This window comes from Haemaphysalis longicornis, unplaced genomic scaffold (genome assembly GCF_048455015.1).
Source record: "Haemaphysalis longicornis isolate Haplotype H1 unplaced genomic scaffold, Haemaphysalis longicornis Haplotype H1 scaffold_1, whole genome shotgun sequence".
NCBI lineage: Eukaryota > Metazoa > Arthropoda > Arachnida > Ixodida > Ixodidae > Haemaphysalis > Haemaphysalis longicornis.
In genome coordinates this window covers 431,558,210-431,576,416 of record NW_027526203.1, presented here as the reverse complement: position 1 = coordinate 431,576,416, position 18,207 = coordinate 431,558,210, and the positions used below count along the sequence as shown (strand labels likewise).

Sequence of the window (18,207 nt, the reverse complement as noted above, 5' to 3'; positions counted from 1 at the left end):
AGAGAGAGAGAGAGAGAGAGAGAGAAGAGGCGCTTTGAACACTGCAGATTAGTCACGAGAACGCGTGCCTGCTTCCGTGACATTCTTGTGAGAGGTACGGTTGATGGGTCAGTGCGGGAGGGACCGCAGGGCCAGGATATTTCATGCACGGGTTCCCCGAAACCCAAATATTTTGGGGGGCGTGCCCTTACTGCCATTTTTAGTTCGCCGTGGCGGCCGCTAGAGGGACCAGTACTGGAAAAAGGTCCATTGAACAACCAATCCAATAAAAAACAATGAACAGGCAACGGTAGAAATCTGCATCCACCTAAGCCTGCTCACTTTTGGTGTATCCTGGACTGGGCAGTTTTTAGTTTTTGACCCAGTGCCACTTTTGCCCTTGCACTAATGTTACTGGAGAGGCAGAGAGCCTACAACCCTACATTTCACAGCTGGCGGTAGGGGACTAGTATGACGTAGAATGCTAGTTTGTAGGGGCACGTATGACTAGTTACAATGCAGATTCTGAAGTATTTTAAGGTGGGGAGTTTTGGTTATTACTTGCCTCCATGTTGCTAAAATGAACACGTGGCCTAAAAGCAGTTAATAAAGAGCTAATTTGTGAGTTCCTTTTTTGTTATTAATCAGCAGAAAGTTACCGGCTGACCTTCAAACTTACCTGAAAAATTGTATCTGTGTAATTGTCAGAGATTTTTTTTTAAGATATACTGACAGGTTAAGATGCATCACACTGTATTTCGTTCCAATTGTAGATCACTTCCTGTAAATTGCGACTTACTGAATGGGTAAAAATTGCAGGAAAAAAAAAATAGCAACAAAACTCAGCAGTGTATTGATTGATTGTAGGGTTTAACGCGCTGACTCAACGCAGGCGATGAGGCGCGCTGTAGTGGAGGGCTCCGGATTATTTTGACCACCTTGCGCTGCTGACCACGAGGTCGCGGGTTCGATTCCCGGCCGCGGCGGCCGCTTTTCTGATGGAGGCGTAAAGCAAAAACGCTTGTGTGTACGAGATTTCGGCGCACATTAAAGATCCCCAGGAGGTCAAAATTAATCCGGAGCCCTCCACTATGGCGCACCTCATCGCCTGCATTGTGTCGGCGCGTTAAACCCTACAATCAATCAATCAATCAATTTTGACCACCTGGAGATCTTTAACGTGCACCGAAATCTCATCTTGTATACACGAGCATTTTTGCTTTTCACTTCCATCAGAAAAGCAGCCGCCGTGGCCGGGAATCAAACCACCGTCCTCATGCTCAGCAGCACAACGCCTTAGCCACTGGGCCATTGCGGCGGGTCTCAGCAGTGTATAATGATAACAGCAAAGGTAGCAGCAGAGTCCTTCAATGCTTCTCTGGTCATGAAACTCCTGGCCAAGTTTCGTACGGGGCAAAGGCTACGGCGAGTGGCGCTGCCGCAGATCGGAGGGCATCGGGCGGCCGCCGCTGCTCTGTAGCCAGACCGGCAGGCAGGAACGCAGTAGCAGCATGCCTGTTCGCACCAAATTTTTTCGCCACTCACAAAATGACAAGTCCATTTGAGCGGCCCATGACACGTAAAGCGAAAGTGCACTGTTGATAAGGCGGCGAGCGTCTGTTTTATCTTACTCCGTGGTACGTTCCCTGCCTATTGCGCTCTGACCACGCCCCCGGCTGCCCTCCGATCAACACCAGCGCCACGGCACGGCAGCGTACGAAGCTCTCCCATAGTGTGATGGCGAAGTTTTATGACCAGAAAGGCATTGAAGGACTCTGGTAGTGGGAAATTGGGAGGAATGGAATCGAAATGCAATGCTTAAACAACCCAAATGTAAGGAGCAAAACCTAAGAAAGCATGCCTCCCTACAGGGAGCGTGCAACACCTAAAGAAGGTGCACTACTCTGCCATGGCAGTGCCACCATTGGCCGTGCCATCATCCCGTGGAAGGTGAGGTGCGCTGCAGCCGCCTAATAGGCAGCTATTCACAAGTTCACCGTGGCGAACAATCTGATCCAGCGAGCTGAATTTTACTATATTGACAGCTCTTGAATTTTTTGTTGGTGCAAATGAGGAACGAGTATGAAACTTCTCAGGAGGAAGCACGTTTTCTATGTGTCTGAACAATGCGGCGACACATAGAACTTTACTGTCAAAGGTCGCTGCATTTCTCAAGCAAACAGGAACCCCATAAGCAACGAGGCTTACACTGCTGCTATTCAAGTTTTCACCCATTTTGTTTAACTTTAGCGCTGCGACTTACTGCGACCACTTATAAATGATAGTGCAATTGATTGAAGCAAGAGCCCGTCTGACACTAAAAACCCAACAAAAAGAAAGCATTAATGCACGCTGGTTCATTCTTGCACCCCCGCACTTGTGAACCAACACTAACTTACTTAAAAAAAAAAAAAGAACCCGCTTATGTTTTGACAAAACTGGCTTATCAGACTGACAGTGGAGATCCATGAGACTCTCGATGAGAAGGGTGTTTACTAAGCGCAGAAGTAACTTTGGAAAAGGTGGCGGCTGTGTTTTTCGTGTTACTGTATCTGCACTGTGCACTTTGTTCAAAAATGAAATCAGCGCTTCTTTACCGCCGTTATTGTATTAGTTTAGGCGTGTGCATACGAGCTGTGCTTGCTGTTCTGCATACTGCATTACCCATAGGCAAAACAAAATGCGATCAAGAGACGCCAGGACAGGTGACAAGTTAGTGCATTAATGTGGGCGAGTTGTTGTCGTCCTTTTTAACTCTCATCCTTAACGCACTGTTTTAATGTTTCACTGCTCCAGGTGACAAGTGCTGTAAAATGCTCTTTTCCTTTTTTACATGAATCACTTTCAGCAGTGAGTTCCCTGAAGTGAGCTGTTCATGTTGCTGATCAACAAGTAGTTCTCATTTTATTAATAATATCAATAGGTGAAGCTAGTGGTAAAAAGATGTGATAGGTCCAAAAAATTTCCGCAATGCTGATCCATCGCAGTGATAATTAGACAACAAAAACGAAATAAAACAGTTGAGATAACAGTTTGCAATCACAAAAAAAAAAGTTCTCTTATCAACATGTAAGTTTTACCCTCATTATTATAAAGTCATTAACCACAAAACTGAACAGAAAGTTGAACAGCAGGTCAACAGAAGGTCCAATGAGGCTTTTGCCTTCACATTCTTAGAAAGTTCTAAGCATCCGCCGTAATTCTTGCGATGTTCACTTTTCCTCAGCTTTGGTGTATTGTGGAAAAGACAGCTTAAAAGCCTAAGCTTACAGAGGAGCCAGCAGACTGCGCACGCTTTGTGACAAAGCTAACTTTTTGCATCACCACCACCACATACAGTGGGAATGACGAAAGCTCTGAGATCGAGCGTCTCACTAATCACTTTTTGTTTTTCATCCAGGCCGTGCTTTTCATCTGTGCGGAGCAATCGGCAGGTAAGGAATTCCACACCACAACCAAAGTGGAGGTGACAGGCCATCATGGCTGAAACGAACCTTCGACGTGCCAAATCCACAGCAGGCCTACAGACCTGCGCACTTCGAAGCCACCGGCCACTGTGCTAGGCGCACCACCATCGTCTGTGTCACCTTCCTGTGGCACCACATGAACAACTGCCTTGCAGATCCCACCAGTAGGCGTGGCGAGACCACCAGACCTTGTGCCTCACAAATCTTTCCCGTTTTCAGGTGAGAAACAGGCACTGAGTGCACTCCTACCATACTAACAACGTACGTCTCCTGCCGTGAGCACCATTATTGATTTGTGTGTTTTTTGCAATGTATTATTGCATTGTTGCCTTCTTGGGCGACTGTGGCGATGTCCAGTTAAACCCAGGTTCGTCCACTGAAGGATACTCGAGAATACTAGACGCGTACAGGAGCCTGAAATGGCACTAAAGGCTGAATGACTTTTTGCTTCAACTATAAGATAGCACTATTCAAAGCCGTTACGTTTCTTCAACAGCAAATGATGCTTTGTTTATTTCGAAATCAATAATCCAAGCTGTCATTTTTCTTTCTCTGTTTCGCTTATATTTTTGTGGGACAGGAAACACCATGACGCACATTGTGAACAGGCACTACCTACAGAATCATTGAAGACGTTTCCCACAAGGGAGGTGCTGCTGCCTAGGAAAAGCAGTAGAAACTGCTAGTGCAATTTTGAAGAACGATGGCTGACAGCCGGACACGTCGCTTGGCCAATTTGGCCACTAACTGCAGGGTTTTGCTTCTGGCTGTTGTATATAAACAGACAGGCAATAGAAAGGGGCAACAGCTCGCGCATATACTTGCATAAATCTTGTGATGGTGCTTACAACTATGCAAAATATTGGACTCAAATCAACACTGAAACGAATCTTGCCAGAATTTGTAGTAAACAAACCTGCTTGTGCCTTTTTTTAACACACTGCAAACGTTTATTTTATATTACACATACCTATTTTCAATGTTTCTTAACGCTTTGAGGGTCACGGCTGTACATGTACGGTATCGGCAAACAGTTTCAAAATGGTCAATGACATACATGTACAGCATCGCTTGTATATTTAAAAAGCGTGCCTTTTTCGCCAACTTCTCTTGCTTGGCATGTGCTGCCACACTTCGGAAATACGTCAAATTTTTTCTTGCGCTGATGGTGCTTCTTTTTATTTTTTTATGATTTACTTCAGCGGCGCGCCGGCTATCGCTTGTGCATCCGCTAACGAAGGGGCGTGCTGGGTATCGCCCACTGGGTACCCGGGCGCCTCTCACTTCTAGCGCCTGCCACAGACCAAGGTCGCCTGCGAAACTGATAAGGCTCTTTTCTCTCTCTCTCTTTTTTTTTTTTTGTATTCTATGATTGATCTTGGATTCGATTGGATTGGCTTGGCTTGGATTGGATTTGATTTGGATTGGATTAGATTGGATTAAGTTGTAGGTGGCTAGGTAGGTTGTAGGTGGCTAGTAGGTGGCACATAGCATATTGCACTTACCTGCCCACTAAGGGAATGTCTGGATACAGATCTTCATGTCGTCTTTGCTATAATCAGCGCTTACAGCTGATGACGATGATGATAATAATAATAGTAATAATATTTGCTGCCAGCTTATCTGTTTATTTCACCTGTGCAGCTTGCATAGCATTTGGGCATGCTTTTATTCCTGCACAACCACAAAGTGTGCTATTTCTCCGCTATCCTACAACTTGATTGTAGATATTAGACTTGCCCTCAGCACAAGTAGCAAATAGTCTCCCATTTCCTCATTTGTTGCGATTTTTTTTTTGTTTAGATTCTCAATTTGTGTGACTAGTGTCTTCTGTGCCGTAGCTGTACCATATTTACTCACTCATATGTTCCATACTCTATTTCGATTTTTGTGTGCATAAATGTGCTGCAAAGGCCTAATAAAAAAAGAAAACTACAGACGATAACTTGTTAAATTTCCAGCCTTCTTTTTTTTATTAAAACACTACGTTGAAAAGCGCACACTGTTTTCTTCTGGATGTCTTGGTTGCATGGTTTTTCAATATTTGTTTTGCAGCTGACTAACAAGTCAGGTAGCTAGTATCGCTGACTGTTGCTTAACTTCCTTCTTAATTTCTTTTGTTCATAAGTTGAGGTGCATGTTCTACGACACTGGTACCTTTGTTTACATTCTGGTATATTTACAAAAACGTTATGCTTTTGATTTTCTTATGCAAATAACCTGCAAAATACAGTATCTCCTCAAGCTTTTGTATTGTTTACACATATTTTGGTTGACATATTCGCTTAGTAATACAATGGCAAGGTACCTAGCATTGCCACAAAGAATTTCCAGTCTCCAGATTTTCATTGACGTGACTCTTAGCGGCAGCATGCAGACCACCCTGAAGGATCCAGGTACTCAACAATCTTTCGAACAGCTTGTGCATGGCTAGCATACAGTATTAAGGTAATAATTTTTTTTTTCTTCTTTGTATGCCTATATCAAGACTGTCAATGTTTATTTGGCATTTTTTGCATTGCATAACCAAAGCTGAAAACAGTGTGCTTAATGTACAATTTTTTTATTTATTTCAGGCACATTGAACACACACCTCTAAACTCCTGACATGTGGGTGCCTGGGCAAGTTTTCCATGCATTGTGGTGGAATATTGACAGAAAAATTATAACGAGAAATGATACATAGCTAATACACAAGGGCTGGTTAAACTTGTTTATTGTTTGGCAAATTGTGTCTTAGGATTGCTGTATCATAAGCAGGAAGATGCTAGTTTCTTGTATTGTTTCTGTTGCAGTTGCAATATAGAATCCATTCGCAGTAAAGTAAACCAGTTCCAAATGCTGTTTTAGTGGCTTATTTGTGGCTCTAGACCTGCTTATTCTCTCTTCTTTTTATGCTTTTGTACTGTTTATGCATATAAGCCCCATAGCTGTAATGAAAAATACTAAATCTTGGTGCTAGCTTTTTATCCTGATTGTTTCATCAGTGAAACCTATTTGTGCATCCATGTTACCGTTACCATACGCTAGTGGTATAGTACACTTGCAGCAAGCAAGTACAGTACTATCACCATGAAACTAATTAGCTAATTATGACTTTGGTCTATGCAGTAGAACTTGAGTACTGTAGAGGTGGTGTCAGTATATGCAAGTATGTATGGCTTCAGTGGTGTCACTCTGCATTATGGATACATTCTGGTATTAGAATAGTTGGTGGTTGTTTGTACTGTACATGTAATTAAAAAATTTTAACAATGCAAGCTTAATCCGAGGCTGCATGAAGTTTCTGTGGGAACACAAGTGCTAATGACACCAGATTGTGTCATTCCAGGTGGGCTTCCAAGTCACTGGTCCATGCTCCTGTGAGGAGGGCATATGGAATGATTCTGCTAATACGTCAGCCTCACAGACCCCATACTGGACTACCCCAAGCCAATGAATTCATTAATAGAAAACCAAAATATCTATCCTTGGAAGGCAGATGTAACATTTTTTTTTTTTATTGGCTTAACTGTGTGGTAGTAGTTGCACCCGATAACAAGACACTGTTTTAAGCGTCAAAAAGCGAGACTTTCTCACACTGTTCTCACTCACTAATAACCTCAGAAACGCGTGATTAGTAGACCTTAGGTGCCCAATCACAGCCCGTACGTAGTATCAAATGCATTTTGAGTACCTGGCTTCCGTAAGTACTCATGTACTGTTGGCGTGCCCTTTTTGTCCACCTTCTTGTGATTTCATCTATAGCTTAACAGCCTCATGTCATGGGAATGCGGCATCCACGCTGCAGTGCAATTTGAGTTGTTCCTCGGTCACTGCTTCTGGAATAAGGGCTCACCAGAAAGGCTGCTCTTCATTGGCACAGTGAATGCCCTGTTGTGTGCGTGCTTTTTAATGCAAAAGCATATAATGCCCCATTAACTCTTTTAGGGTCAATTACGTACATGTACGTCCCCTGCAAACATCTTGAAAATGGTCGATGGCGTACATGTACGTCATCACTAGTATGTTTAAAAAGCGCGCCTCTTTGGATTATTTCTCTCACTTGGCATGTGCTGCCACACTGCGGTAACATGAAATTTTTCTTGCGAGGATGGTTCTTCTTTTCTTTCTTTATGCTTTACTACAGCGGTGCACCGGCTATTGCTAGCGCATCCGGTCACGCGTGGGCATGCAGCGGCTAGTTTCGGTTCCATCCTCAGGGCTCTTCCTGCTTCTTGCATCCGCCGAACTGATGCGCTTCTTGCGTTTTTCCCCCTTCTTGTGCCCACAAAACTATTTTAGAATTTTTCTTGTGTTACTCATGAATAAACCACGTGTATGTAACAACACCAACAATTTTTTTTGTCACCTTATGGTCACCCTAAAAAAATTACAATTTTCCCTCGAAATAAATTCACCTTAAGAATTTAAATCGGCAATAAAAAAATTGACCCTGGCGCTTCGCATCTGCCAAAAAAATCAGACCCTCAAAGGGTGAAGCGAAGGTGCACCATAAGGCATCGGCATGACCTAAAGTTGGTCTGAAAAATGGGCCACAGCGCAAAAAGAATAAAAGCAAAGAAAAGAAAATTACGTGGCTGTGAAAGTCGAACCTGAGTCCTACAAACTACCTGTACAACACGCATTCCCTCCTGCACCATCGCCGGGCCTCGGCTTTCACTAACGAAGGGTGGACCTAGTGAATGTGAACTTTGACTTAGAAACGTGCATCAGAGACATGTATGACGTGAATAGGAGTTATTTGAGCATGCTAATACAGAAGTACGTTTACGCTAATAGCACGTTTACGCTAATAGTGAATATGTACGGCTTACAAGGGCAAAGAAGGAGGAAACAAATGAGAATAAGAAAACAAACCCCTCTGTGGGTACACTGCAATACTGTAAAAGAGAAGAAGAAAACCAAGGACGCGGGTTCGATCCCAGCTGCGGTGGCTGCTTTTCAGATGGAGGCGAGAAGCAAAAACGCCCGTATGTTGAGATTTTGGCGCACGTTAAAGATCCCCAGGCAGTCAAAATCAATTCGGAGCCCTCCACTATGGGGCGCCTCATAGCCCAGGTGTAGCTTCGGCACAATAAAACCCGGAATTAGGCAAACGAAAACGACACGAAGGGAAAAGGACCATGACGATGGTAATGAGAAGATACAACTGCACTACTGGAGTCCTACCGAAGACCTGGTTGCCCAGGGAAGTACGCACCAGCAGAAGATGCAAGGAAACACAAAATGCTGCCGTGCAAGACAGGTGCTCGCTGCAGCTAAGGCTACCACCAACCAGCACCACCAGAACCATCACGACACATGTCAGACATATATCTCACATTGTATATACATATACATTACATGCCAGACATATATCTTTCTGGTGACCATGACGTGATCATGGCGGGCCTACCATTAGACATAGAGGTGCATAGCTTGAAATAAAATGCAAGGATTTTACAATGCCTTGTGTAAGCACTCTTAGGTGTCTGTCTGAATGTTTTCTTTTGTTATGTGGAAGCTTTTCCATTAGTTAGAGGTAGGTTTGTGGTGGGCATGAATTGCATCTGGACGCCAAGAGCACCAAAGTCCATGGTCGGTGCTATTCCTGTGCAACTGGGCCTTGCATGCTTGACTTAGAATGCTAAACTTTACTATTCTATTGTTTTTCATTTGGTTATCGTTCGACTCCACAAAGTGTAATTCACTGGTGACTTCATTGCATGCGACTGATTTTTTATTGCAGCTGTTTCGCTGCCACGATCATCACAACTCACAATGAGTGCAAGGAATATATGAAATTATATAGATGGAGAATTCGACCGTTTTTTTTTCCCTTATTTAATAAAAGCAGGCTCTCACAAGCAATAGGAGTATACCCTGGCTCCCATGAGTGGCTTTCAGTAAAGTGTACTAGAATACTGACAGTGTGTGAGGAAGGCACCAGCACTTTTATGGTGTTGCCGCAGCTCGCTAACCATATTGTGAAGCCAATTGAAGGGTACAAATAAGAGAGCACTAAACTCAAATTGAGGTATTACGCTTGAGTAGATAGTTCAGATGTGGCTCTCTGGGACCGCCCTGTGAGCTATGTGCATCACCGCATGTTGCTGCCCTGGCGGGGTTACTTCACAGTAGCCTGTCGTGGTCTCTTCTGGCTGCTCTCAGGTGCATCGTGTTCACATACAGGTTCAAACACAATTAAGCAAGTCATCGCCTACAGCCGTGCTCACTGTACCAGGTTCGTTGCTTGACAGAATGCAGGTGAACGATCGATGTTAACACCACAACACGGCGAGAACCAATACAAGCGGGCATGTAGACCCGTATAGTCTCACTTCGAGTGTTTCCCACTGGATACAGTGAACGGCTCTGCGTTGTAGGGAAAAAGACAAAATGCACCAGTTTGTGATGTATTGGAGGCTGCCGACTCTAGAGACTCACTCTGGGCCCCCCTGCTTCAGCTTCCCATGGGAGAGCATGCAGCAAAAAGGAGTGGGGCAAAATAGGAACGCAATTTTTCATCTTGTATAACGGTGGCGATACTGAACGGATTTAAAAAGTTTTGTGGGATGAAATTTGTAGCGCAACATACTTGCCACCAAAGGCATTTCAAATTGTTAGTGGAAAGTGCTGCATACTCCCTTTAACACATAGCTGACTCACTTAACAGCATTCAGATAATTAAATAGTGTGGTTTTTACAAATAAAATTCTCATCATATTAAAAAGCAGTCTGAAAAAAAATTTTATCCAGCTGTTTTGTTTTGATTGTTGATTGTTTTCCCAGTAGACACAAAAATAGCGATGGACCAAACCATTACCAAGAAGGAGAGCTGCATGTCGGAGTCACATTCTGAAACAGAGTTTCACAACTTTCATGAATTGAACTCTGTGCGAAAGTAAGGTAAAATAAAAACTATCCCACCGTGTTTTCCGGAAAAAAAGGAAGCATAACAGTCTGGCAATACTGTGCTAACATATCACAAATTTACACATGCATGTAAATTTACGTACATAGCCATAAATTTAAAATGTCTAATTCCATTCCCAGTGTGCTGACACAGCACACGAGGCAAAAATACATGGCTGGGACGTGGCTATGTGTTGAGCTTCCAAGCATGGTTGTGTAAGCAATGTCTAGCCAAGTTTCCACGTAATGGTTGGCACAGATGTGTTTGGTCTTTAAATCACTGAACACAAATCAAGAATGTTGGCGATAAACTTTACTAGGCCAAGTACTTTCACCACAAAACATAATTCAAATTGGGTGGTCTTCACCTGACAGCAGGGAGAGTGCAGCAGTGGCAAAACGTCCTGAGAGCATTCACTCTACTCAACTCAACTCCAGGCAACTCAAAACGACCCATGTGCTTAAGTGCTTCACAAAGCTTGCACTACCTAAGCAAGGCAGCAACGTATCCAACATGCACTCTTCTCTCTTCAACCACAAAGGCAGGTCTAGTGTTGCTACCTCGATGGGAGGCAAATATGGACACAACACGCTGAGAATAGACATGAGCAAATCGTGAGGCTTCAAGCTCACTGCACCTATTTCATGTACTTGTACTCAAAGACAAACCTGCTCGACAATCACAAGACTGATTCAAGTAGGTAATAAGGTTCCGAGAGCAGAATTTATAGTCGTGACATGTTTTAAATCCAAGCTCGATCCTTCCAACACAAATCCACAACAAAAATACAAATCAGAAGGCCATTAGTTTCTACTTAGTGAGGAGCCTATGTGCAATGTTCTTATTTTGAAACTTTGACTTTATCAAAAAAAAAATTAAAGCAATGTTTTATTTCCATAAATAAAGTGTGCTCATATATGTTTCCCCCTACATGAAATTCTCTAACAAAACTTTGGAAACCACTTTTGTCACAGATATATGTTAATGTTTACTAGCATTTCAGTATACGCTCATATAGATGTTTTCACACTCTCTTCAGAAGCATTCAGAAGTTACTTTTGCTTCCACTAGCCAATAAAATAATGTTTTTTTAAACAAGATATTTTATTTAAGATTAGATATTAGGAGGCAGACAAAATATGGTGGAACGGGTGGTCTCGCTCCTTTCGAGTAATTGCTAACCGCTATGAAAAAAAAACTTGCACCATACAATTCGCACCGTCATTATTTTTCGTAGAAAGTGAATACTGGAATAAGGGGAAAAAACAGTAGCCACTTGCAAGAAAAAAATTGACCAACTGATGAATGAGAAAAAATCAGTACAAAGCTTTTCTTTACATCTCAACAAGTTGCTGCAACTTCCGAAAAAAGAGAAAAATGACGGTCCACTTTTCTTTGCTATATTTTTTCAAATATATTCAAAAAGGGGTTCACACAACGAGCACTTCATTAAGAAAATCAATAGCTCTATATCACATTTAACCACAAAATAGATGCTACACCTTTACGAAAATAAAAAGAGACAAATTTTTCTTCAGAAAACTGATAAACACAAGTGAAAGGAGTGCAAGCACGGTTAAAAATTTTTAAACAAGGTTACGCACTGAGTAACAAACCATTGAAAAGTATATATGTAAAAAATGCAGGACCGTCTTGTGAACGATATGCATCGAACAGACAAAAGAACGCTTTCAGTTTTAAAAAATCAATTGGCTACTGTGGCTTCAGAAATTAACAATCATAAAAATTGACTATTCTCATTTTCTTCCAGTACAAATTGCAAAGCATATTGGTAGATAAACGTTAACAGATTAGAAACCCTTCCAGTTCAAAAATCACGTGCCAATTTTGTCGTATATAGATTAGCAATCTGTTCCCAAACACAATGAACAATAGACCGAACTCCCATTTATCGCTACACACTTATGCAAAGAAAAAAAATATTTTTCTTCAACACGACGACATACGCCTGGAGCTAGTTGCTGTCAGCTGCCTGGTTTCAAAGTGCAACTGCTTCCGACGGGGTCGGAAGCGCGACTTAAACAGGAGAAGCTAAAAAATGCCAAAGCATGATTACGCCTGCAACAGTGATCAGGGAGATGCTGATTGCTACCACAGTGGTTTTCCACTTTTTATCTCCTCCTCCGTTATCATCTACGCACACAGGAGCGTATCGCGATGAGTTTTCCCGGAAGAGCGCACGTACTCTGCCGACGGCCAAGGCCGTCAGTCTGCTTGCACCGCTGACTATATCGTCACCGCTCACACGCCGCCTGTCTGCGTTAGCAGGTGCGGTGCCGACCGAAGGTGCGTCTGGAGAACCGCGCGGAATCGCTATCACGCAGTCGCTCCTGGCGGAATCCGTGCTATCGTTCGCACGGCCCGTCACTTCTTCAGCGGCTGCATCCCGTCTGTTCCGGTCGGCCGATGCCGGGCAGCCGGAATGTGCCGCTCCAATATCACGCGGAAACGACACCACGCATTCCCGGCTCGTGGGGTAAATAGCACCGCGCATGGGGCTAACCCGTGGGCTAAGCGGAGTGCGCACCGCTGCGAGAAGCGGTGGAGGCGCCGCGGGAATGCTTACAAACGGCGGTACCACATCGCGTAGCGGCACTTGGCGAACCCATCTCGGCATCTCACGCACATTGGCAGCAGCACCGAAACCAGGCTCGGCAGATTTCGAGCACGATGTATTGGGCGTATAACGTCCACCTTGTTCGGCATTCTTGGGCGGCTCAGTGCGACGGGCGTCAGCGTCACCGACAGCAGTGTCCAGCGGCGGACGTGCGGGCTGCGACTCATAGAACCCGCGTGGGTGATCAGCAGAGAGCTTCGATTTTTTGCACCGGTCGGGCGCGATGGCTGGGTCGGTCTTCGCACGTTTGACGCTTTGGGCGTCAAGGCAATGCGCACCGCGGCCAGTTTTGTGAATCCTTGGGCGTTTCACAGACGCGGCATCAACGATTAATTCGTTCCTCGACGGCACATGGGCAGGACGTTCCGCCGGGGCCGCCTTCGTTGGAGCAAAAAGGGTCGCCTCGGTCAGTTGCGGAGTCTCGTTCCGGAGCTCTGACTCAAGTGTCCATGACGTGTTGGTGTCGAATACCAGTACTTTGGTGCTGTCCTGCTCCTCAGCCAACGTGAACACGCAGAAAGGCCAGATCAAAACTTCCCTGTGCCTCGGGTAAATCGAATACACACTGATGTCTCTGATCAGCGATTCGGGGACGTTTCGCAGCACTAAGAGATATGATCCACCGCCAAATTTTGACGCTTGTTTGGAAGACACGCTGGCGGACAGAAATTGCGGGAATGCCACTTTATTTTTCTCGTGCGTGAACTTATCAACTCCTCGGAAAAGCTGAGGCGCGCGAAAAGGCGGCAAGCGACAGAAGGCTTCCATGAGGAAATACAGAAGGCTCTTGAAGGGAAAAGAATGCCAACTCGACGCGTCTGGCTTAGCACTGCGGCAGCGTTTGTTGAAGTCGCGACAAATGTATGGTGCCTCCAACGTGTAACAAATAACGGCCACGAAGTACTCTTTCTTCATGACGTTCCATGGCAGCGAAGGTTTCTCCTTGCGCTTCTCCGTGTACTTTAGCACGGCCACTTGCCAAGCATCGTTGTATCGCTTGTACGCTGCACATTCCCGCCTCAACAACTCTCTCGCTTCTTCGTAAGCGTACTTACGTGCTTGCTCGAGGTAGTAATGCAACCCGTCGTAATCCGGTGAAAGCGCCCTGTGCCCCATAACACCGCACAAAGCCACTTTTTTCGTTAACTGCTGCGACGAACCCACTGGGGTTAAAACATAGTTTCGTTTTTGTCGCGCGCGATCGCGCTCTGAGGTTGTCATACGCGGAGGGGAGGTCTGCAAGGAGGAACAAACGGCTGTCGTTACAAAAACCGGCACCAGGACGCGCCACTGCCGCGTTGACGGCTGCAGCAGCTGCAGCCTGCCTCCATCCGCGTAGTCGCTGTTGGCGGCTGACGGCTGCCGCCATCCGCGTGATCGCCGCCCTCGCAAGTCAATAGAGAGTTTTTGTAAAGCGTTTTAGCTGTGGCGAAAACGTTTGTGCGCCGCAATCGCAAACGGATAGCCCCTGGTTACGCGACGGTTACCCGGAAGCTTCACTTCGGACATCAAAAGTGTCAAAATAGAAATAGAAGCCAAGGATGCCGAGAAGTACAAAGGAGCGGTAATAAGGGCGAGAGGGGAAAAGTTATTGGCGGGGGAGCAGCCCACTAAACGCGCACTGGCAGATGAGAAGAGTTACGCACGCAAGCAAGAGATAAGCCAAATAGCATATCGCGGTGCGATAAAGAAATAACCAAAGGCTATCATGAATGCATTCACCGAACACTACATGGAACTTTTTGGGAACAAAGAGCCGCCAAAGGGTGGATTCGAGACGGAATTCTTAAAGTTTCTACCTCAACTGAGCAAGGACACCACGGAAAGACTACAAGTACAAATCAGTCAGGCAGAGATTGAGCTAGCGATAGACGAACTAAACGACGGAAAATCGCCTGGACCAGACGGATTGAACGCTCGTTTCTATAAAATGTTCAAAACCGAACTTTCGGGGCTGCTGCAAGTAGTCTTTGAAGGCAGTTTACAGAGAGGCGTTCTGCCACCGTCTTTTTATCGAGCGCACACGGTACTCATACCAAAGAGCAAAGAGCTAGAACAACTGATAAAGGTGACGGGGTATCGCCCCATAACATTATTGAACATCGATTATAAGGTTCTAATGAAAGTCTTGGCAAAACGAGTGCAGTCGGTAGTTCAAGAGTTGGTAGGCCCACATCAAACGTGTGGCATAAAAGGAAGAAGTATTTACACGAACATTCACACAGCCCGGAGCGTTCTTGAGTGTTGCGATGCTGACGACCGGAACGTGGCAATGTTACAAATCGATTTGGAAAAAGCGTTTGACAAGGTTAACCACAACATTCTTTTTACTGTTTTGGAACACATGAAATTGGGCTCGGTAATAACAGAAGGAATCAGAGTAGCGTATAAGCATTGCACAACGAATCTCATAGTTAATAAACAGTTATCAGAACGAATACAAGTTACGTCGTCAGTCAGACAGGGCTGTCCCATTTCCCCACTGTTGTTCGCGTTATACCTAGAACCACTGTGTGCAAAAATTATTCAGAGCGAGCAAATACGTGGATTCCGACTAGGTGCATGTGAGGTGAAGGTTTTGTCGTACGCGGATGATGTGGCCGTATTTTGTGCCGATCGGGAGAGTGTGTGTAATGTGGTATCGGTCACGAAGGAATTTTGCGAAACCACAGGCAGTAATGTAAATTTGAATAAATGCATAGGGACGTGGCACGGCGAATGGCAAAATACGCCCAGCGTGTTCGAAGAGGTCGAGTGGACAACCACGCCCACTAAGTATCTGGGAGTACCGCTCGATAGGTACCGCGAGAACACGCTTTATTGGCAAGGGAGAGCGCGTGAAATGAAGGCGCAAGCGGAAGTGTGGACCGGCCGGCATGCATCGATCTTCGCCCGAGCGACAATTTGCAACACGTTTCTAATAGCAAAGTTATGGTATGTCATGCAAGCGCTGTATTGTACACGGGCTACCATCCAAAAGTTTCATAGGTTGCTTGCCATGTTCGTGTGGCAATCATGCTTCGAGAGAACGAAACGCAGCAACTTGTTTCGCAGGTTAAAAGGGGGCGGGCTGGGGTTGTCGAACCTGTTTGTTAGACAATTGGTGGCGAGGTTTTTATATTTGCGAGACGAGACAAACCCATTTCTTCGAACGTACATGCAGATCAGATTGTGTTCTGCGATGCCAAATTTTATAGTAACTACGACAGATATGAAGAGATACGCAGTGAGTGGTTTTTTGCGTGAGGTGGTAATGTCCTTCAGGTTTTTAAGCGAGCGATTTTCAATTGAGTACTTGTCAAACGTTACGCGTAAACGGTTATCCTGTGATGTGGTAGAACTCCTGTGTCCCGAACCAGTGTATAGAATGAAATACCTCGGAGGTCATAAGCATGACGTGCTCAAACGCGTCAAGAAAATGATCATACCCGCAGGAGTAAAAACATTCTTTTTTAAATTGCACACTGAGACCTTACCAGTCCTAACGTGGCTTGACGAAAGGGGGCTGTTTTTGCCTTGGGGCAAAGATTGTCGACTGTGCAAAAAGCCAGAAAGCGTGGAACATGTTTTTGTCGATTGCTGGGACGCCGTCTTCTTCTGGGACGTCCTCCAGAGGACTCTAAAAAAGGACCTCCCGCTGACACCGAAAGGCATACGTTTTCTTGAAGTTGAATGTGATGAGGCTCCTTACGATGTATTCTTCCTCCTCGGCCTACATGCTATATGGCGTAGCAGAATGGCAGTCAGAAACAGTGATGAGAATGCCAGGCCAGTGGATTCTTACTTTGCAGAAAATGTTAGCAAACTGAAAGAAGTGTACGCCAAACAAGAATATGATGATGAGGTTTTGTCACTTATGAGTGCATTAAGCGTAATTAAGGCCCACAAATATTAACTATCAACTATAGGTTCGGCAGCGTTGCTAGGCCAACCTAAAGAGTTTTTACGGTGTGTGAGACCAAAACAGGCTCAGAAAGAAAAATGTGAGAGCAAGGATTGTGTACGACCGTTACTACACGCAGTTGTGAAAACAAGGACAAGGCTAAGCCGGAGTTACGGTTGGCCGCCTTATGCATTGTATGTTTTGCACCAGGTTTCGTTGTTGGTACTTTTTCTTGTCCGTACCGTGAGTGTTTATTTATAAATGACCGGCAATAAAGAAAAAAAAAAAATTACCGTAAAGTGGTGCTTTCCGCTGTACTAAACCGCGCTCGCCCCAACGCGGTTACTGGCGAAATTTGAATCAGCTGTTTCGCGCTGCTGGGTCTTGTGGGAAACGAAAAGAACAACGCGTTGGGCACTTCGACCCAATAGCGGCGGCATGGGACCGTTCAAAGGGTGTCTCCACATTGTATCCTTCGCACTGACAGCCTTCGCACTGTGTCATTATTACCGGTTAAAACAATAAATTGAAAAATCTCAGCACGATGAGGTGGATTGTGGCGTTGTGTTAGAAGCAAACAGTAGAACAAGTGGCAATGCGGATTGTCTTCTTTGGAGGCGCGGTAACACGCGCATTATTGTTTTTAATCAGTTTTTTTCATCTTCTCTCTCTCTCTCTCTCTCTCTCTCTCTCTCTCTCTCTCTCTCTCTCTCTCTCTCTCATCTCTCTCTCTCTCTCTCTCCTCTCTCTCTCTCTCTCTCTCTCTCTCTCTCTCTCTCTCTCTCTCTCTCTCTCTCTCTCTCTCTCTCTCTCTCTCTCTCTCTCTCCAGAGCCCAGCTAGACCATGCCGCGGCTGCTCCTAAATTGCTGGCGAACGGCGTTCATCTGGAACTTCGTCTGGACTCTTGAGGGTTGAGATTTCGGCGAACGGTCATGCTGAGGAGGTGGTTCTTGACTGGAAATTACAGAACTCGAAGACTTCTCTTGTATCTCCTGGCAGATAGGTAAACACCCCCATCGTCGGCGTCTGCTAGAACCATACAGCACTATAAGTTTAACCTACACGTACTGACGTAACGACAATTCGGCAAAACCATCGAGATGTAAACGCAAGATTAATTAATTTACGAAAACAATGGCCTTTGACGGCTGGTATGCATTTAAACTGTAAGTATCTGGAACCCATGGGTGAGCGGGGCTGGTTTGTCCGCCACCCACAAGTTTCTCCACTTTGTCCAACGAGTTATTACAGAGATATGCTGCAGCTGAAATTAAGCAAGTCATAGCAGAGTCGCCACGGCCGCCAAAAGCTAACTGGCGTAAAATATACTCTTCCCCCGCC

The 18,207-nt window shown here is 45.0% G+C and overlaps 1 protein-coding gene and 1 long non-coding RNA gene across 2 annotated transcripts in view; both read left to right on the top strand.

Moving 5' to 3' along the window:
- The window catches only part of Rpi (Ribose-5-phosphate isomerase), a gene marked incomplete in the record, with an annotated part of 120,094 nt that overhangs the window by 11,342 nt on the left and 90,545 nt on the right, over positions 1-18,207 (top strand). Inside the window, 2 exon segments of the mRNA XM_077687338.1 lie at positions 3,380-3,413; positions 3,496-3,665. Of these exon segments, the coding sequence (XP_077543464.1) occupies positions 3,380-3,413; positions 3,496-3,665 (204 nt within the window).
- On the top strand, positions 4,763-6,289 carry LOC144155727 (uncharacterized). Its single transcript, XR_013319617.1, has 2 exons — positions 4,763-5,894; positions 6,023-6,289. It is a non-coding gene; the product is annotated as an uncharacterized LOC144155727 (long non-coding RNA).